Genomic DNA, 27,103 nt, shown 5'->3' with positions numbered 1-27,103 from the left:
TCTTGAGCTTTTTGATTATACCATAATCTTTAAGGAGGTTTTACCCATCTGTGCTAAACTGAAAAAATATAAAGGATGATTATATGGTTTAGATGTTACAAATAATGTACACCTCATATGTTACAGGCGTTACAGAAGGCCTTTTGCTTGTATACATTTGAATAATTGTGAAGCTCTGTTTCAAGAACACTTTTTGGAATAACATGATTGGGCCTGCTTTCAAGGCTGGTTGGGGATCCTTATGCATCTAATGAAGCAAAGTTCAATCCGTGAAAGAGCATGTAATACTACATTTATTATTTAAGATGCTATAGCACATTAATAATTCATATTTTAAAACACCCTTAACTTGCTCAAATCATAATTTCTCTATTCTTGATGGCTCCAGAAACACTGGAGTACTTCCATTCACTGTAATGAAACTTCAGAGAAACTGGTTTGTAGGTTGCAGTTTTGATTAATATGTAATTTGCAATTCGATTTTCAATGTAGAAATATTTTTTCATTAAAAATATGAAAATTATATGCCAATAGTAGATTAAAATAAAGGACACTTTTAAAACAAGAACACACTTATATAAGATGCATAAAGATGCTTGTAGTCAATGTTAGAAAAGTGAAAAACATGAAGGACATTTTACCATGCATGGTAGACTTGTGAAAAACCAAAAAACAAACAAACAAACAAAAAGGAAACAAATACATATGATGATACAAAGAAGTTTGAAGATTAATTTTGAGACGAAACCAGAACTCTTTTTATTGGGACTTATGGATAGAAAATTAGAAAAGACTTATGGAAGACTGATTTTATATATAACTACAGCAAGTTTATTATATGCACAAAGATGAAGAAATACCCACAACGGAGGAATGGATTGTGAACATGGCAGAACTAGCAGAGGTGGCAAAACTGACTTGGTCAGGGACAAAACAATCAGTACTTTTATAAAAAACTAGAAGCCTTTTATGGACTTTTTGCTGAAAATGGAAAAAAGTGAAATGGTGATTTCTAGATTTGATGATTGAAAAAAGATTGAATGAGGGGCTGAAGACATTATTGTAATGTTCAGAAGGGAGGAGGCATAATCAGTTTGTAACTGTTGTAAAGAAGGGCAGAAGTTGCTTAACTTTTTTTCTTTAACTGTATTTTTTTCTGCACTGTTTCTCTTTTTCTTTAACTACTTCTGTATTTGTCTTTTAGCCATATTAAAACTTTTAATAAAAAGTTATTTAAAAAAAATAAAAAAAGAACACACTCTGTGCCTTCTCTATCACAGCATCTGCCCTCTAAAACACCAAGCCTACTGAGATACATCTAGACCCTACCCTGGCCATGTTTAAAACAACCTTGAAAACTTGACCTTTCCCCCAGGCCTTGGGTTAGAGTAAGTGGCACCACTTGTGCGCTTGTTTCTGAATAGCTGTTTTTCTTCAGGATGTTTGGGTTTTAACTGTATCTTAGGATCGATTTTACTCTACACTGCCCAGAGGTATTATAGAGATGGGTGGCCTGACAAATTTAGTAAGTAAGGAAACAGTCTTTATAGTAAGAAATATAGAAACAGTAATAGCATTTGCTCCCTGCATTAGAAAAGATTACATGTAGGATGAATATACCGAATGACCATTTGTTCAGCAACCGCTCGAATTTATGACAGTGCTGAACGCCCGTATGGGGCGTTTAGCACACAGAGCTTTGGGGGCTGGCTGAAGCAGGATTTTCAGCCCTAGAGTGGAGAGGCTTCACTCTGGGGCTAAATATTCAAGTGATTTTGAGGTCTTTGCGCACCCAACCTGCACCACACCCCCACTGACCCTCCCATGCACCCCCTCGCTTCCTCCCCTACCCATCAGCAACTTGCAATTACTTGCTGGCTTCCCCACTGACTTGATTGTGGGAACCCGGCAGGAAGTTGCCTGGTGTAACGTCTGGTTCTAATTCACTTAACAACAGTAACTGGGACTGCCAGGACTGCAGTCGCTAAGTGTTGAGGTCACGTGATGTTTTGCCTAACAACTGTATCACTTAGCGATGGAAGTTCTGGTCCTCGCCTAATGGTTATTAGGTGAAGACTACCTATATATTGTTGTATTCACTTCACTTTAATCAAGTGGTAAGAAGTTCAAGGAACACAGGGCTTATCTGACTTCGATTTCCTTAGAACGAAGAAATGTATGACATGTTGTAATATTTCAATTTATTTACTATACAAACTAAATATAAATGAAAAATGGCTTAAATATTTCAACAGTAAAGTCTACTGAACAACAAGAGTGCTTCAGTGAGGAAGTCTCCAACAGATGCTCCCTGGAGCTTAAAGTTTGCTATCTGACTCCTTTTTGTTTTTAAATTAGCTGATACATTGCATTGTTAAAACCCAAGAAATCACATTTTGTCTTAGTGCAGTGTGTGAATGCACCCAATAACTGCATTTCCAACCAAAATATGATTCGCAGTTTTGTCAATAACTATTAAGGAAGTTTCAAGCAGTACCAACTTCTGTCCAAACCCACAATTTATTACAATACTTTAATAATCTCTTTTCAGCTAAAAAAAGTTCATGCATTTGTGGCAGCAGGAATACACAACATGCTAACTCAGTTAAATAAACCATGATTTGCTGGAATTAGCTCAATTACCTGTACTTGCACAAAACACTAAATCATAAACCAACCACACTAGTTGGATTCATCTAGCACACAAAACCACAAATTAAGCAGATAGATTTTAATCTAGAGTGTTATGAAAACCCAGTAGTATTTCAGGAAGAATTTCACTAAATATTTGGAGGGTTTTTTTAATCAGCATTATTTTAAATGCGTATACCAAGTCTATAGGAAGACATAATATAAAACAGTGTCATCTCCCAAGACCCAGGAGGTCTATCTTTTCTGTTGCAGTGCCAGCCCTCTGGAACAGCACATCCCCCCAGATTCAGATGACCTTGATTCTGTTGGCCTTCTATAAGGCCTAGAAAACCTGTTTTTCCCTTGGGCATTGGACCAGGATGGATGAGCCTGGATTGAAATTGAACTTATTGTGGGCTGGCTTTATGTTTTGTGTTGTTTTTCTTGTGCTGACTTTGTTTCTGGTTTTAACTCCTATGTTAGCTGCCCAGAGTTGCAATTTGTGAGTTGGGTGGCCTTATACATTGATTAAATAAAATAACTAATAAATATCCAGATTTTTAATCTTGCAAATCAAACTACGACCAATTGAAATACTTTCAATACTTGTGATAAATGGTTTCAGTTTCATGTTAATTTCTGCATTTTTTCTTCCAGTAGTCCCTCCTGACTAGGAGGACTGTTACCCGTGGAATGAAGCTAATTTTAATTTGTGAACTCTTAAGCTACAGTGAATTTCTTAGCTTTTAAGAAGAGACAAGCTTCTTAGTTTTCTGCATAGTCTGGGGCTATATGGATGAGGCAGAGAATAGAACTTGGCCAGGAAATAGCAAAAAGAGAACCAACATTTAAAGTAAGTTGCTTTAAAAAAAAAAAAAAAAAACTGGCTAGAAATGTTCTGTTTTCTTTTCTACATAGATTACCTTGCATCTCCCACCCTTTGCAAAGCTCTAAAAGTAAAGTCGCCTTTGGATGGCGCTCCATCCTAAACCAGAGTATCTTCATGAACAGAGTTTCTGGTTTTCTTAGCCAGCCACGGAGAAATGGATCGCCATTGCTTTTTCCGGGATATTTTTCGACTACAGGGAAGCTGGTGGCTTCCCATCCAATACTACCCAAGTCCGAGAACAGCGAAGGAGAGGTCTACTTCGTATTTAGCAGGCAGAAATTCCACCGGTGCGGGATTTCTAAGCCAAAGAGAGCGAGTACAAGACAACACAGCACTCCAACTGTCGCACTTTTGCACGGCACGCAGCTTTCTAGGCCACAGAAGATCGCGAAGGGCCGGCGTTCCCATCATTTGTCCGGAAAGCTATTGCCCCGCCCGGTCCATTTGATAGGCGGGCAAAAGCAACAAGTCCCGTTCAGCAGGAGGGAGGGCGTGTCCGTTTCTTCTCCTCCTCCTCCTCTTCCTCTGCAGGAAGCTCGCGAAGCTGCGGCCTTTGCTCGCGCTACCGCGCACGTGGCTTTCCCAGCGCCGCTCCAGTGCTGAATTCTGGGCAGGGCAGGGCAGGGCAGGGCAGGTCTGTATGAAGTGCGCGCGAGGGGACGAGAAGCGGGAGCTGCTGCTGTTGCCCGCTTCGCGAAGGGAAGGCTGGCCCTTTTTTGCCGATTCCCCCCCATGGGGGTCCCGCCCCTTTTTGCCTTTCCACCGGCGAGTGCTGCCAGACCTGCTTACGGTCGGATCGAGTGATATTTTCTACAAGGGCCTTCCGCGCTTCTGCCAGTTCAAGCTGGGCTCTTGGAGTGAGCACGGTTGGAGCTTCTCGGAACGCCTGTGGCTTTGAGGGAGCTGGGAAGCTACGAAGCTTGCAGTTCAAATTGGGGGCGGGGAGGCGGGCTGCCATTTGGCACGAAACTCTGTCCTTTCTGGTAAACGTAGGTGCATATTGTTGGAAGGAAAATAGCTTTTGCTGATTTGGGGGAGGGGGAACGAAAGAAACCTGTGGAGAAAGAATTCTGATTTGGGGGCTTGGCGCTTTCTGTAGATCCTAGGGGCAGTGGGGCCTGTAGGATGGGGGGGAGTGTGGCTCCCGATAAGGATCTTCTAGATTGTACTGCTCCTCCCCCCATCTTTTGGGGTGTAGGCTATTATAAGCAATAACTTGGATTTCCATGAAAAGATAGACCATTGTTGTGATGATGGTACAGGGATAAGCCCAGGTATTGTTTTTCTTGATACTCAGATTCAGGCTCTGGTCCATGAGCTTGTTGTAATTACCCTTGACAAGCATGCTGTCTTGATTGAAATGGGACAAATTACATGCATCAGAAAAAAGTATATATATCTTTATGGGGATAAGAAAAAAATAATGAATATTCTGATGCATTCATTAGGTCATTTCAAAATAGCATGCACATTGAGGCAAAATAATCAACAAGCAGGGGGAAAAAAGGAGGAAAGTGGCTGTTTACTTAGCCATACCTGAATGCAGCTGCAGTCAGAGTGCCTTTCTTCACTATGGTCACTTCTTCGTGAACTGGCACAAAACAATACTGATATTTTATCTCCATTGCCAAACCCTGCCCTGCCTCTGTTGCATCTGTCCTGAGTCATTGTCGGATGGTGGTTTTCTGATCTGTATAAGTGCCGAAATTGGTTTTCTTCTCTGATTTTACTGCTGGATCCTTTCAGCGTGTCACCAGCTAGTGGGGCAGCATGAATGGGGTGGGTCTGGATTTCTCATCCTGCATCTCATATGGCATCTTCTACTGTGAAATGAACAGATTGGAAAAGAGGGCAGCAAAAGCCCCAGGAAGAAGAGCCAGTTTGGTGTAGTGGTTAAGGCATCAGGCTAGAAAGCGGAAGATTGTGAGTTCTACTCCCACCTGGGCACAAAGCCAGCTTGGTGACCTTGGGCCAGTCACTTTGTCTCAGCCCTAGGAAGGAGGCAATGGCAAACCACTTCTGAAAAACCTTGCCAAGAAAACTGCAGGGACTTGTCCAGGCAGTCTCTGAGAATTGGATACGATTAACCATATTAAAAAACAACAACTGTGAAATAAACAGATTGGAAAAGAAGGCAGCAAAAACCCCAGGAAGAAGGATGCAGTCTCTGTCATGATTATTCAACTAGTTAGGTTCTGTACAGTGGGATTACTGAAAGTGAATAGCTGTGGGGAACATCATATTTTTCAGGGGGATTTCTGGGGAGATAGCTGAAACTGCCAAATACAGGGAAGTGGTAAATAAGGAACAAAAACTGAGTTCAACATTCCTTGTTATTTTCTAGGCCCTGCAATGAGAAAATGATTGTTGCATCTAAAAGTAAAGATCCTAGTGATGACATTTCATTTACTGTTAATATGAAATTGTGTTAATGTATCTGCCTTCTTCCCCAGATTAAACAGCAGAGGTTCTGTTGTCTTCTCCAATGCCTTGTTGGAAGCCTAGGAGGCAAGGCTTCCTGGTATCGAATTCAGGGAGACAAGAGGTGACAGGTATAGCAGTAACTCAGGAAAAGTGTGCTAATGGAGACAGAAATGGCTGAATGGAGGTTGGCTAGTGACCAGAGGAGAGAGGATGTACTTGTGCTTCCAAATGCTCCTCAGTCCACCTCTGGTCTCTTAGCAGCAGGTCACCTGCCTTTCTCCAAGACAATGGATGTCAAAGCATTATAATTTACACACTTTGAAGCTATGGTATATAGATAGATACATACACACACACACACTACATACAATTACAGACACACACATACACTCTCTGTTTCCTGTTCTCTGGTCTCTGTACTGGTAGACTTCTAGGTCAAATGAAAAGTACTGGTTATTACCTATAAAGCCCTTTATAACATGGCTTTGTGTTGTATCAAGGGCCACTTCTCCCAGAATGATTCTGTCTGTCCTATTAAGTAATCTAGAGAGAGCCTGTTGACGGGCCTCTTCCGTGGGTAAGTGAGGGAGTCATGGGCCAGAAAGCAGGTCTTCTCTGTGCAAGCTCAAGGCTTGGAAGGTGCCCCAGGCCATCTTGTTATTGACACTTCCCAAGGCTCTCAAAACACTTTTATTCAAGTGGGCTTTTGAAGCTTCGTGTTACTGTCCCTGCTTCTTGTTTTATATGCTTTTATGCTTGAGAGCATTTGTTCTCCATGATGGTGGCTTTTATGATGTTTTTGTATGTTCTTTTTTAAATGTTTCTGTACACTACTTTGATTCTATTGGTAAGAACAGTGTCATGATGATAATAAAAATCAAAAATAAATGTTATTCTGCAAGCTTTTTTTCTCTGTGGAGAATCATTGCAAGGGGGCACATTTCATGCAGTGTCCTGTTATCACTTCTGTTGCTACCTTGGAAGACATAATTTTGGCTTAGTCAGGGGTTCTCAAATTTTACAGTATTGTGACTCCTTAAAGTGATAAATGAATTGGTGTGATCTCGTGTGAATAAAACTAATGATTTCTTGGATGGATTACCCTGTTTATTTTTAATTTTACTGATTTTAATATCATGTTTTAAACTTCATAATTTGGGTTTAAATGTCATAAGCCCCTTTGTAGTTACATAAATAGAAAAACAGGGTATAAAGCCAATAAATAAGTAAATGATGAATGGAACCTGACTGCTATGCTACCTGATCCTAAGCAAGTTTGCACAGAAGTAAAATTCACTGGTTTCTGTACAATACCCTATGACATCCTATCTATATGGAAGATTAAGTCTGAATGTACTTGTTGGATGTATTTTGACTAAATATGTATAGAATCAGGTTGTTTGTGTCTTTGTTTCTTGTATAGGGTCATGCCCAAGAAAGGAGGGAGACGAGCTAGACCAGAGAAGGAACCAGGTTTGCCATGCAAGCAAGCAAAAACAGAAGCAGCCAGTCCTTTGCTTTGGAAATATGACAATCCAGAGAGCTTATTTGAGAGTTTGATTGCTCCTATCAAAGAAGATGAATTTTTCAGAGTATATTGGGAGCAGAAGCCACTGCTGCTTCAGAGAGATGATTCATCCGTGGCATCTTACTATCAGTCTCTCTTTCAGTTAACTGACTTGAAAAACCTAGTCAAACAAGGCTTGTATTATGGAACAGACATCAATATATGTAGATGTATGAATGGCAAAAAGCTTATTTTTAACAAAGATGGAAAAGTCATCTATGCACAACTGAAGAAATATTTTGATCAGAAAAAAACTACAATACAATTTCACCAGCCACAGAGATTTAAGGTAATATAGAATAATTGCTTGGGTTCTGTGGCTTCTTTTGCACTTCTCATCTTTGATCCAGAGCTGCTAGTAATGAATTTAGGAAGAAAACCTTTGCATTGTGTGTGCCTGCATTCTTAATGTTATTTAACTGAACAAGAATTCACAGGCTGCTTAATTTTTCTATTTAGCATTAGTTTTTAGTATTTCTATTTATTTTGTATTTAGCATTTCTATTTTTTAGTTTCTCTATTTCATAGTTTTTAGTATTAAATACATAGTTACCATTTATATTGATATCATAGAAATTTATTGCTGAGACCATCATTTCACATTACAGGTAGTCCTTGGGTTACGACAGCAATTGGGACTGGGATTGCTATTGCTAAGTGATGTGGTTGTAAAGTACAACATCATGTGACTGCATTGCTTAGCAATGACAATCCCGGCAGTCCTGGTTGCCATCATAGCCCCAAGATGTGTGGCTCTTTAAGCAGGAGGCAGTGGGAGTCCCAGGTAAGCAGTGTGGGGGTGCCGTGGGGTGTGTGAGAGGCCCAATGCAAGCCATGTGTGAGTGCAGGGAGGCCAGGGGAAGGAGGATGTGGGCCAGTGTGAGCACAGGGAGGCTGGGGGAGGAGGCCGTGGTGCTGTGTGAGCATAGGGAGGCCCAGGGAAGGAAGCTGCAGTGCCATGTGAGTGCAGGGAGATGGGGGAAGGAGGGCCCAGTGCTACAAAAGTGCAAGGAGACCAGGGGACTTACTAGAGCAACTTGTGACCTCTTCTGCTGGCTTCTCCATTGACTTTGGTTGTGGGAAGCTGGCAGGGAAGGTCGTAAATGGCGATCACATGACTGTTGTAAGTGTGAGCCAGTTGCCAAGTGCCCAAATCACGATCATGTGACTGTGGGGATGGTGTGACAGCTAGAACTTTGAGAACCAGTCTTAAGTACCACTTGTTCAGCGCTGTCGCAACTTTGAACGGTTGCTGAATGAGTGGCCGGTAAGTGAGGACTACCTGTAATTACTCATTGAACTATAATGTATTTCTATACAGATTTTGAAAAAAATATTTAGAAATATATATTCATTGTCTAGATTTGATTGAGAATTAAGTCTCCCTCTGCCAAGTATATTCTTCTTAAATTTACAGTAAGTGTATTATTATGCATTTTTTATGCATGTGTTTTCTTTTAAAAGAAGAACTTTTCTTTTGACACAATATTTCTACATAATGCTATTTCTTGTTAACTTGGCTTTATAAATTTTTTTGAAAATGTTGCAATGTCTAATTAAGGCTATCATTTATGAGAACAAAAGCAGACTCAGCAGCTGGTGGTTGTGGAGCATCAGAGGGGAAAAATGCAGGTTTCTGAGGTGTATCCTGAACATACCAGGAGGGGCTAAAGAACTGTGAGATCCAAAGTTTCATTTTGCCCTCAAAACTCTTCCATAAAGGGAAAATAATTACTCTGGCATGATTTCTCCATTAGTTGGAGTCTGTGGTTACTGAAAGCAAAACCAGAAGACACATGCACTAATATATACCAGGAAGGAGAAAAAAAAATGAACTGGTGGGCCTTTTTCCTTGTTTTAAGCCCAGCAAGCTTTCATTTCATTTTCAAATCTTTCCATCCCCACTAAGAGTTTTGCTGTGTAAATTTATAAAGATTATCTTGCTAGGAGTCTGTTTGTCAAAGAGACAATACATAGTATTAGTCTTGCAGGAAATTTGGAATTTTCAAAAACTATAATGCAGAGGTGAAATCAACAGTTTTTATGAATGAGAACTTATGTATTTGAGTTTTAGGAGAAATTAATGGCATCTAAGGAATTGGTTAAATATAGGTTCAAAATTAGTATGGATTCTCTTCTATATAAAGCCCTAATTTGTTTCCAGGAGAGCTGATGTAGGTATGATGTCATTGTTTCAATCCTCGAGATCCACCGTGTAATACAGTGTGAAGTGATCCTCTCCATTGTGCCCAACTGGTTACATTTTTTCCTTCTATTCCAAAGGCATTCAACAATCTATAGCTATTACCTGATTTTATTGGAATGATTTGCTGCGCATCCTTTTCTCACTAAGTATTCTTGTCTTATCCAGATCTTAGATTTTCCTCAAATATGCTGATACCTCCACTTATTTCTGAGTAGCTTCCTGATGATGAGGGTAACATGATTGTAGTAGGTCATTCCTTTTTTCACTAATCTCCTTTTTTTCCCCTCCTCCCTTGCTTTCCACCCAAACAGAATTAGTTTGAGAATTGCAAGTTGGTGCAGGTTGCCCAATCCTTGGTAGGATAAGTTTAAGTGGCAGAAGAGTTTTGTGCTGCCAGTATCCTGAAAACTGTCTACATAGAAGTCTGCTAAAGAAGATAAATTTTTACTATTATTTTTGCTTTAGTTTTCACTTGTTTGAACATTGTTTGTCTCAGTTAACACAGCATCTATAGGTATTAGTGAGTTTTACTCTAGCATCACTTTTTCCTGAAGGATGCACAATTTTTGTCTCATGCAGATCTTACCATATCTGCAGTATGCAAGACTAATATTGATATGGATTAGGATGACAAAAGATAGTTGCTTGGCCATTATTAAAGTCGTTTCTTTCTTCCTGTCCTATTTGGTATTAAAATAAGGATGAGCTCTGGAGGATCCAAGAGAAACTGGAATGCTACTTTGGCTCATTGGTTGGATCTAATGTTTACATTACTCCTCCTGGATCCCAAGGCCTGCCTCCACACTATGATGATGTTGAGGTAAAGAGACCCTTAATTGCCTGTGAATTTTCTCCTCACAAGTATTTTCAAGAACAGAGACTTTTGGGGAGTTGTCACATATGTCTGTGGACTGTAAACTATGGAAGTTGTACTGTAGTAAATTAGATAATGTTCATGATAAATTTATTGTTGTAATGGATGTTGAGCGTATGTTTACAAGCACATTTTGCTTTAAATGAAAAATACTTGCTGTCTCTGTATTAAAGCTTGCTTGTATAGGTGGAACTTAGCCGCCACAAATGTGTGTTCTTTAGAAAGAACAGGAAAAGGTACAAGGAATTGTAGGGTGTTTTGATGCTTGTTGACTTGTGGCACTTCTAGGTGTTTATCTTACAACTTGAAGGGGAGAAGCACTGGCGGCTCTATCGCCCAACTGTACATCTAGCTCAAGAATACAATGCTGAACCTGAAGAGAGAATTGGAATTCCAACTCATGATTTCCTATTAAAGGTAACATATGCTAAATCTCTCTCTTTTTATTCCTAAGCCATACAAAGAGGATAGACTTGATTTAACGTTTTGAGAATATATTTGTGTTTATGTAACAGCATATCCCATTACTGTCCTTTCTCCTTCCCCTGCCACATCTGTTCAGAGGATCTCCTAATTTCAGATATAAATTGGGGGATGTACAAGGGATGTAAAAAAGAAAAAAGAATCTATTCTGTGTGTGCAGTATAGTTAAGATGTAGAATTTGGAAGTGTTTTTATTACAGTGCAGCTCTGCATGAAATGAGAACCTGTGACATGACAAAAATATATATTCAGTGTTTTGTTATTGAGAGTAGCTAGGCAAACATAGCAACTTAGCCTTACACAATTACAATTCCTATTATAACGACCATGCTTGCATTTCCTTTCAGCCAGGAGACTTGTTGTATTTTCCAAGAGGAACAATTCATCAAGCTGATACTCCTCTTGGGGTATCTCATTCTACCCATATTACCATTAGCACATACCAGAACAAGTAAGCATCTTGTATTATATTTCAAGTATAATTTTGCCAGTGATTTTACATGGAAAATAGACAATTGTTGGCATGTTGATGTTGCAGTCATACGAAAAAGTTTAGGCACCCCTGGTCTAACAGTATGTCTCAGTGCATCCCTAAGTGAAAAGAAATGACATGATCTTTACATGGTACAAAATTAAATACAAATGCTTACTCTTTATATGCAGTTGCCTACAGATTTAAAATAAGAAAACAGTGAAAAAGGCAGGTGCAGAATTTTAGACATCCTTTCAGTCAGTTTTTTTGTAAGCCTTCTGGTAGGAGTAATAGCTTAAATGTTTCTGTAGGCATCCAAGAGTGTTTCTATTGCTGCTTTTGAAATTTTTATCCCACTGTTGTAGGACTCTTCTAGCTCAGAAATATTCTTAGATCTCCTTGCATGCTGTGCGTGTTTGAGATCTCCCAGAGCTCATCAGTAGTTTTAAATTCTGGGAACTGTGAAGGCAACTGTGAAACCTTTAATTTGTCTTTTCAGTAAGTACTTTGTGGTTGATTTAGGGTTATGTTTTGGATTGTTGCCTTTTGAAATTTCAGCTTCACTTTTTTCACTGATTGGGACTTTATCTTAAAGACCAAGAAAATCTCTGCTGTTGAATAGATCTGCAAAACAGAACCCACAGTTCACTGCAAACAGATCTGCTAAAAAGTTTAGTTGACAATTGAGTAGTCCGCAAGTCAGCATTGCTTTTATAACAATGATCTGCATGGGAGAGTTGTCAGGATGGAACTCTTTCTCTGTCTGCATCAGAGTAATTCTCTGAAGCAGTGTTTCTTAGCCTTTTTTTCACCCGTTGCCCCCTTCTAACCTTCTTTTTCTCCTGTGGCCCCCCCGCCCAGGTCCCATTACTGGTGAAAAAGATTGCCACTAACACACTTGGCTTGTAAATAGATATGGACATGGGACAGTAACTGGTGCATTTTCTGGCATCAACAAGATGGTATTGGCAGTATAATATACTTTGCTTTTCTGTGGCCCCCACGACATGTGCCATGCCCCCCATGACTTGTTTTTCACCTGTGGCCCACTTGAAATATCCCAGGGCCCCCAGGGGCCATGTGGTCCCCTAGTTGAGAACAGCTACTCTAAAAGATGCAAAAGAAAGCTTGATAAGCCTGAAAATGGCATGGAATAAAGTGCTTTGGATTGATGAAACAAAGGTCATTTGAAGAAAGAACACCTTATCAACCGTTATGTGCAGGGATTGCTCTATTATGCTCTGGGTTTGTGTAGTATCCAGCAGCACAGGAAATACTATGCAGGTGGTAGGAATAATGGATTCAGTTGAGCATCAGTGTATCCTAGAAGCTGATGTCCCACAGTCAGTAAAGCAATGGAAGCTGAAAAGTGGTTGGATATTTTAGTAAGATTACAATCTGAAACATACCTCCAAATCAGTGATGAAGCACTTAAAATAAGTAAGTTTTGGAATGGACTTCAGACTCCCTCATATTTGAATATTACTGAAAATCTATGGGGAGACCTCAAACATGCCGTGTAGGTAATAACACCTAAGAACGTTTATTAACACTGGTTTTCTCTTGGATTCTTCCTTGCTTTTTCATAATTGAATTATTGTGGTTTACAGAATAGCTTTCATAAAATATTCTGTAGGCTATTATTTATCTTATAGAATTGATCTTTTATTGGGATTTGAGCACTGCACTATGTTCTATTTGGGGTCTCCTTAAAGGTGACATTGAAATTGCAATTAATACAAAGTTCTGCAGCCTGCCTCTTACGGAAGGAGATAGAACCAAGGAGTAGTAGTATACCTGGTTTAAGAAAACCATAAGGATGTTTTAACATTTTGGAGCCACTTAATATACTTTGAGTTTGAGAAACTGTCATGAACGGTGTCATAAAATAGTTGTAGGGAGGAGGTGGATAGGCACAAAGCATTCATTTTCATGGAAAAGTAAAATCAGGAATCTAAAAGATATGCCGTTTGCCCAAGACCTTGAGTACAAAGTAGGGGTGGACCTTAAACAGTGCCGTGAGTCACAGGTTCAGTATCATCCCTTCTCCAAAACATGCTATCTCATACATTCCAAGCATTCAGGTAAAACTGAATTCTCACTGATGTTAATGGGACTTCTCTGAAAATAGGTAAATTTGTATATATGAAGTTCCAAGCTTCCCTGTTTCAGCCAGGTTTTATGTACATCCTGCCCTCAACAAGAAATATTTATGTAGATTGCTAATATCTTATTTGTTCTTAATAACTTTGTTTTGTACATGCTAGCTCTTGGAGAGATTTATTACTGGATATGGTTCCTGGACTTCTTTTGGATATAGCAAAAGAAGATGCTGAATTTCGAAAGAACATTCCAAGGCAATTATTGATGGTAAAACTACAAGGCTAAAGGAAAATTGTTTGTTTGTCTGCTCCCAGAAGCAAAGTTTGTAGCCACAGTGCTAACTGTAAAGTAACTCCCTTTAATCACCACTAAGAGTTCCATAATGTTATTTTTGGAAGAACTCTGAGCCTTGGCTCTTAGCAAAAGATCTTACAAAATTGTAAAAAAATAGGGCATTAAAAAAAGTCCTTTTTGTGAAAACAGTATATTAATGAATTCTTCTCCACATTTCTAAGGTGATTTTTTTCATGTTGCTTTGTCAGTTTATGGTAGGATCATAGAACAGTAAGGACAATTATGTTCAAAATGTATTTCTTACAAAAATTTTAAAACTTAAAAATGAATCATAAAACTGAATCTGAAATGTACATTTTCATTTTTTTAACTAGACAACCCGTGACCTGTTGGGTCATTGTTTCAGAGATATTTCCTTGCCTAAACAGAAACAGAATGACCGTGGGCAGGCAAAAAAGCAGTGGGAGCTTTAGCGACTTCTGACATCTTGCCGGCTTCCTCATTGACTTTCCTTGTGGGAAGCTGGCAGGGAGCGTTGGAAATCTCCCTTCCCTTCCCTTCCCTTCCCTTCCCTTCCCTTCCCTTCCCTTCCCTTCCCTTCCCTTCCCTTCCCTTCCCTTCCCTTCCCTTCCCTTCCCTTCCCTTCCCTTCCCTTCCCTTCCCTTCCCTTCCCTTCCCTTCCCCATTGACTTGTGGGAAGCTGGCAGGGAGTGTTGGAAATGATGTTCATGTGACCATGGCTGACTGTGGCAATGCAGTGGCACTAAAGCGGCCACAACTTTGCCAAATTTCAATGTGTAATGAGTAATGTGACCTGGATTTTGGATGCATTCTGTAAGTTAGCCCATTTGAGGTTCTTTGGTTCAAAAAGTATTGCCCTATGATGCACCATTTCGCCCAACTGAAGGTTACAGACACAAGATTTTTAGTAATATATAGATATATTGTGTTCTTGGATCTATGTAACTGGCTCATTCTTGTTTTACAAAAGTGACTTTAATAAAAAGCATTTACAAGTGGCCTTGTTCATTCCATAAATGTCTTATGTAGTAATTAAGTTCTCATTTCAGGTTGTTAACAAGTTATTCTTGTCTTTTTGTTTAGAAAACGGATTTATCTGGTTCGTCCGAGCAGTTAAGTAGCTTCCTGAAACGCCTTGAAGGCCATTTGGAAAACGGGAGGAAACTGAGATCATCTTATATGAAAAAAGATTTTATTACGAGCAGATTACCTCCTTTTATTGGGACTAATTTTGATTTTCTGACTCCAGGTGACATTTAAATTCCATATGGATATATTTTGCAAAAAATAAGGGGACAACTTTTATTGTAGTCATAATCACAAAATATGTATAAACCAGTTACATGGAAGTAGCTTGCAAGAATTCGTACTTAAAGAGGCAACACGGTCGCTACATTAATTTTTTTTTCTTTTTCCATGTTTCAGTTTATATTTATTAAGACAATTTATGGAAGATTGCAGTAGTAACCTTTTGAGTCTCCAGATGTTAACTGGAGGTAGATACTTGAGGAAGCCAGTATCAGCTTTTGTAGTAGCTGCAGTTGCTTTTTTTAGTTGAGTGTGATAAGCAGTTAAGGTTGTCTGATCGCTTTTCTCTTCCAAATAATGTGGCTGTTCTTTCTTTTTTAGATGGAGCACTACCAAAAATAGACAGCACAATCAGGCTGAGATTTAAAGGTTACACAATAATTACAACAGAACCAGTACCAGACCTTTTGGTGAGTCCAAGGGAGGAAGGCATACAGAAACTTGTTTTTCCATGAAGCTATCTGGGTTACATTGGCAGTATGCTGTTCTTAACTTGCATATCCCAGAACATCTAATTGAGCTGTATAATTGTATTATAGTAATACTGTTGCTGTGTTCCATAAATAGAAGGTGCCATCATTTTAGAAGGTTAAAAGGCTATACAGTGTAAACTTGAAGAAGGGCTGGTCTTAGGTCAGAAATCTCACTAAAATTGTAAAAAGAGAAATACTGAGCATAATTAAGTATCCCCACAAATAATAAATGAAATGTATTTATTCACCTAGCCTTGAGGGGAAGGAACGATGGTATATAAAAATGCCTTTATGTTGTATACTAGCTGGCTAATATATAAAAACATGTTTCTGTCTCATGTTTTTCCAGAATGATTCAGTTAAAGAAATGGTTTTTGTTTACCACTGTTTAAAGAATAAGAGGCAGATCCATATGATGGGCCATGAGAATATGAACGAGAAAGAAACAGCAGAGGTTGGTTTTATTTCTGTCCAGCAGATCTAATGGTGCTACAGTCTATATTTTATTATTTTTAAATCCTAAATATGTCTGCTCAAGTGACGTTGTCTACATTGTCTCCTCTACACTTGTCAGTAGTATATATGTCTTTTCCCATGCTACTGCTTTCCTTCATTTTTGAGATTGCTTGGATTCCTCTTGATCTATAATCTCTTGTAGGTAAAGTTGTGGCCCATATATGCGCGAATACAGTGGGGCAAAAAAGTATTTAGTCAGCCACCAATTGTGCAAGTTCTCCCACTTAAAAAGATGAGAGAGGCCTGTAATTTTCATCATAAGTATAACTCAACTATGAGAGACAAAATGGGGGAAAAAATCCAGAAAATCACATTGTCTGATTTTTAAAGAATTTATTTGCAAATCATGGTGGAAAATAAGTATTTGGTCAATATCAAAAGTTAATCTCAATACTTTGTTATATATCCTTTGTTGGCAATGACAGAGGTCAAAGGTTTTCTGTAAGTCTTCACAAGGTTTTCACACACTGTTGCTGGTATTTTGGCCCATTCCTCCATGCAGATCTGCTCTAGAGCACTGATGTTTTGGGGCTGTCGCTGGGCAACACGGACTTTCAACTCCCTCCAAAGGTTTTCCATGGGGTTGAGATGTGGAGACTGGCTAGGCCACTCCAGGACCTTGAAATGCTTCTTACGAAGCCACTCCTTCGTTGCCTGGGCGGTGTGTTTGGGATCACTGTCATGCTGAAAGACCCAGCCACGTTTCATCTTCAGTGCCCTTGCTGATGGAAGGAGGTGTTCACTCAAAATCTCACGATACACGGCCCCATTCATTCTTTCCTTTACACGGATCAGTCATCCTGGTCCCTTTGCAGAAAAACAGCCCCAAAGCATGATGTTTCCACCCCCATGCTTCACAGTAGGTATGGTGTTCTTTGGATGCAACTCAGCATTCTCTCTCCTCCAAACATGACGAGTTGAGTTTAGACCAAAACATTCTACTTTGGTTTCATCTGACCATATGACATTCTCCCAGTCCTCTTCTGGATCATCCAAATGCTCTCTAGCAAACTTCAGATGGGCCCAGACATGTACTGGCTTAAGCAGGGGGACATGTCTGGCACTGCAGGATTTGAGTCCCTGGCAGCATAGTATGTTACTGATGGTAGCCTTTGTTACTTTGGTCCCAGCTCTCTGCAGGTCATTCACTAGGTCCCCCCGTGTGGTTCTGGGATTTTTGCTCACCGTTCTTGTGATCATTTTGACCCCACAGGGTGAGATCTTGCATGGAGCCCCAGATCGAGGGAGAATATCAGTGGTCTTGTATGTCTTCCATTTTCTAATTCTTGCTCCCACAGTTGATTTTTTCACACCAAGCTGCTTGCCTATTGCAGATTCAGTCTTCCCAGCCTGGTGCAGATCTACAATTTTGTTTCTGGTGTCCTTCAACAGCTCTTTGGTCTTGACCATAGTGGAGTTTGGAGTGTGACTGTTTGAGGTTGTAGACAGGTGTCTTTTATACTGATAACAAGGTCAAACAGGTGCCATTACTAAAGGTAATGAGTGGAGGACAGAGGAACCTCTTAAAGAAGTAGTCACAGGTCTGTGAGAGCCAGACATCTTGCTTGTTTGTAGGTGACCAAATACTTATTTTCCACCATGATTTGCAAATAAATTCTTTAAAAATCAGACAATGTGATTTTCTGGATTTTTTTTCTCATTTTGTCTCTCATAGTTGAGGTATACCTATGATGAAAATTACAGGCCTCTCTCATCTTTTTAAGTGGGAGAACTTGCACAATTGGTGGCTGACTAAATACTTTTTTGCCCCACTTGTATATGTTCTCAGGATGACTACTGAAGTTTTATTTATGTATTTTGACTTACATGGCCACCCCCTCACCAAAGTAACTGGTACAGAAGTTACCACAAAGTAACAGAGACAAAGAGAATTTAATATTGGAAGAACAATAAAAATAATTATAGAACACAAAGTATCATCAGAGATAGAAAGAAGTGGCAAACCTCAAAGTAATGACAAACCACCCAGGCCTCACTAAGATCCCGACTCCCATGCCTGGGCAAACCACCAGGTTTTCAGTGCTTTTGGAAGGCCATCAGGCTTGGGGCCAATCTGATCTCAGGTGGTAAGGTGTTCCAGAGGGTGAATGCCACGGCTTCTGGGGTCCCACAAGATGCCGTTCTTTAACTGATGGGATATGAAACATGCCCTCCTACATTTCGTTTTTAGAGGGTGAGAACAGAAATAATAACTCTTATTTCAGGCTCAGATATTTAGGGGGTAAGGTTTATATATAAATCAGCATACATGGATATATCAATGTATGCTGATTAGCTTACATACTATAGCAGCTCTCATTTGATTGGAAAGTTTTATTATCAAATTCCTGGTCACCAATGAAATATTCTCAGTAGCCTTGGACAGTCATATCCTTGGACACTCATTTTTTTTCCTAGCTGAAATGGGAAAACATCATATGCTACCCAGTGATCCTTGGCATATGGGCAAGATAAACATGTAATAAATGAAGTTATCAGAGTAAAGTTAGGAAGAAAATTGTTTTTCAGTTAACTCACTCTTGTTTTTATAAAGTGGCTGTCTTGCTCCCGCGAGTGGTACAGTGAATGTTTTCTCCTACTGTGCATTTTTTTTAAATATAGAGGTATCGTCTTGGTTTGCAGTAGAACTGAGATAATATGAATCCAAATAATGCAAACTTGAGTTGTATAAGTAGTTTCAGTTGGAAAAGGAATTTAGCTTCTCTTCAGCTGGCTGTTAAAAATTTTTATTAAATAAATAAATAAAATTTTTAACGGCCACTCGCCTTTTAAAGATGGAAACTTAAAATAACAAAAAAACAAAAATGAACAAACAAAAACAAAACCCAAACCCCAGGTAAACAATTTCTCATAAACCTGCTATTAGATCATCATTTTGCCTTAAAACTTAGCAAGTATGTTACACATTTTCTCATTTGGAACATTTTTCTAGAATTATAGTAAATTTATGATTGCACACTGTGTGCTAAGCCATAATGTGGTTTGATTGATTTTGATTTAGTATGTTATATGGATCTAGTCTTTGTAGCTTGATTTATGGCTTAATGCAGTTTGCGATCCCAGTCAGTTGTGGCTTTGTCTTCAAACCATTATTTAGCAAATTGTGGTTTCATGTGCTCTGTGTGGACAACATATCTATCATATAGTTCTTTTCCACAATTGTGGTTTTATAAATTTTGTGTGTCATCTTGGTACATGACACAGTACAATAATTATGCACAGCATGAGCCTTAGCCGGGAACACTAGTTATATCAACAATTGTGTATACAGAGTTCAACAAGCTATTCCTCTGACTAACAGTTGCTATTGGACCAGATTAATTCATAGAACATGTCAGTATGTAGTTTATACATAGCTAATATTTAATTTTATTTGGTTCGTTAATAAGCTTTTTTCTTCTTCTTTAAGACTCATGGATTACGATTTCCTCTTTCTCACATGGATGCACTGAAACAAATATGGAGCTGTGATACTGTGTGTGTTAAGGACCTTAATCTTGGTTCAGAAGCAGAAAAAGAGAACTTAGTGATATCATTGTGGAGTGAATGCCTTATTCAAGTAATCTAAAGACAGGGTCTGATCACAGTTAAGGAACCTTGTATGTTCTGGGTTTGTGTAGAAGGGTCTACTATGAATTTAAACCACCTTAATGAACAAAGACTTGATATCCAGCCAAAGCATTTTTACACAGAAATTATTCATAAAAGGCTCTCGTAAAAAGTTCCTAGGCATTTAGTAAGGTTGTGAAATAGATCTGATTCTTTCCAAAATGCCAGATAGTTATGAATTGAGGCATGAAAAAATTAGAACGTGAAATACTTGAGCAGGACTCTGCCTGCTTTCTTAATGTGCAAAATAAGAACACACTGAAGATGTTGAATATAGCTGGGGTGAGCGATGACAGCTTATGTATACAGAAGGTTGCTTATTTGTGCTACTGAAATTTGCTTCCTAAAGTGCCATCTGAAATTGTGAATAGTAGTGTTTTTGAGTGAACCCAGGACATTAGTATGTTATAAACATTTTGTAGTGCAATGAATTTCCTTAAATGAAGAAAATTCTGTAACTTGTGTAACATTGTTTCAAGTACACAAATAGCAGTGAGGCAGCTTATTGCCAGCCATGTAAGCTCATGAGCAAGAGAATAAAAACTGTGGCTCTTTTATAAGTTTCTTTTCCTTCCTAACCCAGGTATCAGTGTGGGATAGCTAGAGTGTGTCTGATTGCTCCTCCATTGGGTGGAAAGCCTCCTTACGTTGAATATTCTCTACTTTTGCAATTTTGAATCTGTACATATACTTTAGTGTAAAGTCACAAGCCACCAATACCTTGTCCTTTTTTCTTCTTCAATATGTAGATTACCTTACCTTTTCAAACCAACAGAATAAAGTTGGTTTGAAAAATATAGTGCTCTACAACTTACAGCATAGATAATTACTTATACACTCGAGATATGAAGTCATTTGGGGGCAAAGTTTGTTAACTGGCATCATTTTTTTTTTAATTTTAGGAAGTGCTCTTTATAAAAAGCTTCCTCTCGTGTTATTTTTAAAAGGATTATTGCACTTTAGCACAGTACAAAGTGAGAAAATTCTGTGTAGCAGTACCATAAAACCTTAGGGTGGTTTAGCTCCATTATAAATGTAGTGCACGTGCATGTAAAGATTCCCAAAGGCCTTTTTAAATCACGATGGTTCCTGCTCCTTGTGGCTTACCTGTTCCGAAGAATCAACAGCAAAATATGCTGTGTTGAAACTGTTACCGTCCTTTATGATGAGAACCCAACTAGACTGAGACTGGATTGTATCTTAAAGATGTACTACAATAAGGTTTCTGTTCTTTCAAAGTTATTTTATGATAAGCTCTTGAATAGGCATCACTGTAAGGGTATAATCATCAGCATACTGAGAAAAAAGCCCAATTAAATACAGTTTACTTCATAGTCTGCATAGGACTTTGTTTGCAGATATTTTCTCAGAAATAACTGACACTGTGTTTATCTAGTCTTCTTTCCTTAGGATTATGTTTAGAATTACAGCCTTATGTAGTAATTCAAGTATCAAGAAAGCAGACATAGGATTGCAGCTGTAGCTATAACAGTGATGAATCATATGATTTTATCAGAAGCCAAGTAAGGATAACATCAGCTGAAAAGAACAATTTATTTAAAAAGTGTATTAAATATATTTGTTGCTTATTTTTAGTATAACATACAAATCCATCTATTAAATACGTGCTTTAGATTAAAGTATTAAGGCCTATGTTACATAAAAACATAAATGCAAGAAGTAAATACATGATTTATTTTACAATATAAAGTGCTATAAGGATGTAGCCCACACAGCTAAGCAGCATTGTACCTATTTCCCTGGCTCTATAAACATCAAGGTTTACTTTAGGATCTGGAACTTGACAGCTGCTTTTATTGGTAGGACTTGTTGCAAAACAGCTGTTCGTTAAGAGGTAGAGACCCATGGATTGTCATGTCATGAAAATCAACATATGTTGCAACTACTGCCTGTGGTTCTTGCATCTCCAGAATCCATCTATATCTGCAGGTGTAATGAATCTGAGTTGTGGAAAAAAGCCCTTATATATTTTTGTATTAATGTCACAACTTCATATAAAAATACAGATTTTCTTATATTTCACTTTTTTGCTTATTTAAAAAAGTAAAACAATTGAGAAGTCTTGTCATGCATCTTCTTATTTTACCTAATCCATCTATTTCCAAAAATACTTTTTCAGTATGGTTACAATTTACAATGCTGAATATAAGTGCACATATCCAAATTGGGAAACTATGCAATCTAGTTTCTGAGCGCAGATGCTTACCTTGTTACAGAACACATTCTACTGAACATATAGTGTTTCCTAGTGTAACAACTAATACTGCATAGGTATGAGAGTCTTTAAAAATGTTTATACTAAATTCAGTCCCTATGCTCACATGCCTGCAGGGCTTGAATAGCTGAATATTTGAACTATTCCAGTATGTTGTTTTGAATGGGGGCTAACAGATACAAGAAACATTCTTTGGTTATGACACTGAACTAATATTTTAAATCACACTTAAATTGTGTGAAACAATCCTATTGAGGATGCAGTGATGGAAAGTTGAGGATGAAAAAAGAAGAGAAACCTAATCTGAATTCCATTTTGACTAGGTTTCTTTTACAAGATGCTGTGGATATTTGAAGCTCATATTAAAGGAAGGGTTTTTTTAAAAAGTGCACAGATAAAAGTTGTATAATAAGTGGTTGTATATAACATATTTTCTAAGTTTGTAGGGGAACAATATGGTAAATTTTCTGCTGGTACCCAGTGCTTCATGATGTTAGTGACAAGTTTTATCAATTCAAATGACTATGAATTTAAGCAACCGTCACAGTTGTCAAATGAGAAACTACCAGGGCAGAAACACATCAAAAGAGACATCTATTTCCCAACTTTTTCTTATTTTTATTTTTTGTTTGAAAGCAACTGTAGGGCCTTCATCAATTTTCCAGAATTCAGAAATTCTACAGTGTCATGGGGCAAGAGGTGATAAAACACATAGGAGTAGGTGTTTTATCATCTCTTGCCCCATGACACTGTAGAATTTCTGAATCCACACCAAGAAAAAAGGGCTTTCCCTGTGTAAGTTTGACTTAATTTGGTAAAATACTAGGCAGAGTTAATCACATAACACCAACTCCTTACCAATTCTGGCTATTCGTAAAAATAAATGATAGAAGATCAATTACAGGCCGCTTAAAGTTTTTGGCCTTTTCCTTTGTTGTTTCTAACATGTGCCTGTAACTCTGTTTTAATTCGAAATGTACAGAATCCATTACATTGGAATACAGAATGAATTGACAAGTAATTCCATCCATTCTCTCAACCAAATTTCTAATATTTCATTGCATCACAGTTCTGTGAAGGCATAATCTCTGTAAAGTTGCATTTTCAGTTTTGGTTGTCAGACAGTCAAAACTTGTCAAGAAAGTTTGATATAAATTATCCTGCAATATTTTATGAATAACAATACTATTGAAATTAACAGTTTCGTTAACATTAAATAAGCTGTTTCTCTGCTTGGCAGATTTGGGCAGATCTCTAACATACACCAGTGCTATGTGTCTTCAGTAGTTTGTTCAAGTGTTTTCAGACCATTTTAATGTATATTTTCAAATTATTTTATTTTAGGAAGATCCATTCATAATATTTCAAAGTCCCATTTCTGTGTACATTCGCTGATGTTAAGTTGATTTACAATGATGTGGTTCCTGTCATAGTAATCTCCTCCTAAAAGAGAAGTTTGAGAATGATTAGGTTACCTACTTTGTCCTATAAAATATTATACCTTAAAATGTAACAAAATTATCATTTGTATGATCACTTTTCAGCTATAATGAAAAAAAAATCTAGTTCAGAAACAGGAGGGTAGGCAAGAGAGATCAGTTAACTATTGCAGAACTTCAGGATTTGAATGACATTCTTTTTGTTTTTGGATCACATCTTTCCCGACTTTTCTAAGTTGCATTGAGTATCTTCCCATTCTGACAAGTAGCTGATGTAAAGTTTCTTTTGCAAATGCAATTACCGTGAAATGCAAGTCTGTTTGGGTGGGTTAAGATGATATATTATGAAGCACAAGTCAATTTCATCCCTAAACTGAAGTTGCTCATGTTCAGATGTAAATTTAAAGCCAAATTTAGGATATTGAAATGAATTATCCCCAAAATGAATTAAAAACTGCATATATGATTCAGTCAAAACTTCAATTTTCTCTAATCAAAGCAGAAAATGATCACTTTTGCAAAATATACTACTATCCAGGAATAATATTCAAACCATTTTTCCAAAAGGGAAGGCCTCGCAAATAAATTGCAATTGTGTAAAATCAAATACATATTCCAACCATTGTTGGTATATGGACAGCAAAGTAATATTATTTTATCTGCTCATGTAATTGGCAAGATGGGTGAGTATTCAAATGCCTATTCTGGAAGCAGATGCAAACTCTGCAGTATATAAATTATTTTGGAGTATTCAGTCTTGATTTAAAACTATTTTAAAAGCTAGGTAAATGACAAGATAAGTCTGTAGCCAAAACCTTAATTATATGCATGCTAGTACCTTTGATGTCAAGAACAAGCTGATCACTGAGATAGGACATAATGGTTCCATCCTTATTGAATGTCCATTTCTGTCTTGCTTTCCCATGTTCTGCCCACAGTGCAACTTTTGCTCCAGGTATATCTCTGCCTCCAATGACATCAAGGCAAGCATCATTGACCTAGATGAGTAGGAGAAAAAAATAGAATTTGCTTATTGCCTTAATGGGCTTAATTATGTATACAGTTCTGTCAGACATATATGTACTAAATGATACTATAAAATGTAGCTTCCAATTAAGGTAGTAGTAGTTCTAAAACTAATTCTTGGAGTTAGGTATGCTATATAGGCAGTGGTCTACATTTGACTAGTCATATTAAGGTTATCTGGCCTTGCCATAAATTAAAAAAATAGTAACTTTCAGAAACACAATTTCCCCTTCTCTGTATTCCACTTACATGGCAATCTACAGTAAGGACAATAATTTTAGACAGAACTGTTACAGTTAATCATTTGCCTAATTTACCTTTGGGGCCAGTGGAGTTTTTGTGCATAGTAGAACTAATTCTAGATAATTAGCCACTAGTGTATTGGTTAAAATGCTGGTCTAAGAGCGGAGAGATCAGGTTTAAGTCCCCCTTTGGACCTCACTCACAGGAAAACCTGTCTCACAGAGTAGTTATGAGGAAATAATAGAGGACAGTGAGCTATGTATTTTATCTTGGGGTTCAGGAGTGTGTGTGTGTGTGTTCATTCATTCATTCATTCATTCATTCATTCATTCATTCATTCATTCATTCATTCCTGGAATATATAAAAACTAAACATATGTAATAGGTTCTTGAAATTTCTCCAAACATGCCTTCAACTCCAGATTGACATGCTGGTAGGGAATTATAGATGAGCAAATTCTCATTTGGCAAAATACATGAAACCAACATGTTAGAGAAGTTCCTAACCTAGAAATACATCCATTACAGTGATTGTCACATTCAGAATGAATATTTCTGAACTCTGAAAAGTCAAATAATTTGCTATTCCATGAAAGCTATTATAAACTTTCTCTAAAGAGCTCTTTCATTTGCTTTTAAAATATGATCAATTTTTAACCCAAAGAACTGCAGTTAAAAGCCACACTTGTTATAAAGCATTGTAAATGAAATGAAACATGGGTTTAAAACACGTACTAGGTAAGAAGCTAGTAGATGAGGATGAGCTGAAAAATGATTAATTACCCTGCTCTTACTTAAATTTGTCTACTGTAAATTACAGTCATTCCCCCTATTTCTATAGCAGAAGGCTGAGGCTTGTGTAAGACATTGCAATTGCAGTGGCAATCATGTTTGTAAGATGGGCGGCTATATAAATTTGGTAAATAAACAAACTACCTTGGACTTGATGAGTCCACAACTGTAACGCCAGATCTGAGTATTCTTGCCATTTTGTGGGAACAAACATACTGATGTAACTCTTCCATCCATTAAATTGCCAGCAACTGTCAAGTACTTTTCTTGGAATCTGTTCTTTATTCTGAAATACACTGCTGGCTGAAATAGAAAAGCATAATTAACTCATATTCCATGAAGAAGCATAAATCCATATGATAAAATCCTTATAAACAGAACCTTTTCCTCTGATAGTAGATATGTATTCAAACTTCATGTACATGAGCTAGTGTGATGCAGTGGTTAAGGTGTTGGATTAGTACCAGTGTTTCAGTGGTATTTGAGCCACAGGGCAGGTTCCATGACTGTTAGGAATTGTTTCTTAATTCTGAAAATTGTTCTAAAATTTCTGAAGAAAAAATACCAAATTGAGTATAATGAGTGATATTTGGGGTTTAACTATTTTGCTGGCTTAAACCTAGAATTATGGTTTACTGCTACAATATTTGTGAGGCAGATACCAAACTGGTTGTTAAACATCAATCAATCTCTACTTTAGTGCAGTATTTGCTTAATCACAGTACTATTTCCTAAACAATAGCAGGGAAAAGCAACATTGAAGCATTTTCTCTTTGATTTCATGCTTCCAAGTGTATGTAAAGTGCTAGTGTTAGCTCTATAGATAGATTTGTGTGTATATTTCTAGATGGCAAGAACTCACATTACCAGTTATCAGTGGTTCTGATTTGAGAACCTCAAATTGCCCATTTCAGCCTTAGGAAAAAGAACCACCTTTATTATAGTACCTGCTTTATGGGACGAAGAGAGCCAATGGCTTTCCATCCACTAAACTGAGTCCAGTTTGAAATTTTCCTTGATTCAAGAAGAAACTGTTTCCCTAAGAAATTGCAGCCTTCATATGCAATCCATCTGTTTCAAAATGGAACATACATTGAGTACAGTATGCTAAGAGTTATAGAAACAGAAAACAAAACAACTTAAATATTATAGCCTATGCCCACAATCTACACAATGCATTCTAAATGGGTTGAAACTTCAAAATCTGGGCATACATTGAAGTCTGACATATCTGGAGGGCACAAGCTGTGGAAAATTCACTGATGGCAATTTCAGTTATAATGAAACAAGAAAAGATGAATCTGTACAATACCAAAGATTCATACAGAATGTAAAATTATTATCTAATAAGTTGGTTGTTTATTTTACTACAGCTGTTTTTCTAACAAGGTTCCCTAACTTGGGTTGGGAGGGAAGAGGTAGTGGCAAAGGTACAATTTAACACTGGAACTTCTTTCCTATTTAATTCTAAGGAAA

The 27,103-nt window shown here is 37.8% G+C and overlaps 2 protein-coding genes across 5 annotated transcripts in view; one reads left to right on the top strand and one right to left on the bottom strand.

Moving 5' to 3' along the window:
- The first annotated feature begins 4,021 nt into the window (after positions 1-4,021).
- Positions 4,022-21,436, top strand: RIOX2 (ribosomal oxygenase 2). Of its 4 annotated transcripts, none has more exons than XM_025165340.2 (11): positions 4,036-4,154; positions 5,974-6,072; positions 7,368-7,800; positions 10,418-10,537; positions 10,880-11,008; positions 11,422-11,525; positions 13,814-13,916; positions 15,048-15,213; positions 15,594-15,682; positions 16,095-16,199; positions 19,692-21,436. In XM_025165340.2, exons 3-11 carry the CDS (start codon positions 7,372-7,374, stop codon positions 19,848-19,850), a joined length of 1,404 nt encoding a protein of 467 aa, XP_025021108.1. In that variant the 5' UTR covers positions 4,036-4,154; positions 5,974-6,072; positions 7,368-7,371; the 3' UTR covers positions 19,851-21,436. The 4 variants fall into 4 exon arrangements, with proteins under 4 accessions (XP_015743213.1, XP_025021108.1, XP_025021109.1 ...); XM_025165341.2 differs by lacking the exon at positions 4,036-4,154 and adding an exon at positions 4,161-4,377; XM_025165342.2 differs by lacking the exon at positions 4,036-4,154 and adding an exon at positions 4,161-4,386.
- CRYBG3 (crystallin beta-gamma domain containing 3) overlaps positions 21,432-27,103 on the bottom strand; it is a 64,365-nt gene continuing 58,693 nt past the window's right edge. The window contains exons 19-22 of the mRNA XM_015887726.3: positions 26,575-26,698; positions 25,772-25,930; positions 24,405-24,564; positions 21,432-23,570 (exon numbers count right to left, since the gene is read on the bottom strand). Coding sequence (XP_015743212.1) covers positions 23,482-23,570; positions 24,405-24,564; positions 25,772-25,930; positions 26,575-26,698 — 532 coding nt within the window. The 3' untranslated portion in view covers positions 21,432-23,481. The remainder of the gene's footprint in view (positions 23,571-24,404; positions 24,565-25,771; positions 25,931-26,574; positions 26,699-27,103) is intronic.

Source organism: Python bivittatus, unplaced genomic scaffold (genome assembly GCF_059951505.1).
Source record: "Python bivittatus isolate LINGU-HERP-01145 unplaced genomic scaffold, Pbiv_v1 ctg000350_np1212, whole genome shotgun sequence".
NCBI lineage: Eukaryota > Metazoa > Chordata > Lepidosauria > Squamata > Pythonidae > Python > Python bivittatus.
The sequence above is the reverse complement of the archived record's forward strand: the minus strand, read 5'-3'. Positions and strand labels throughout refer to the sequence as shown.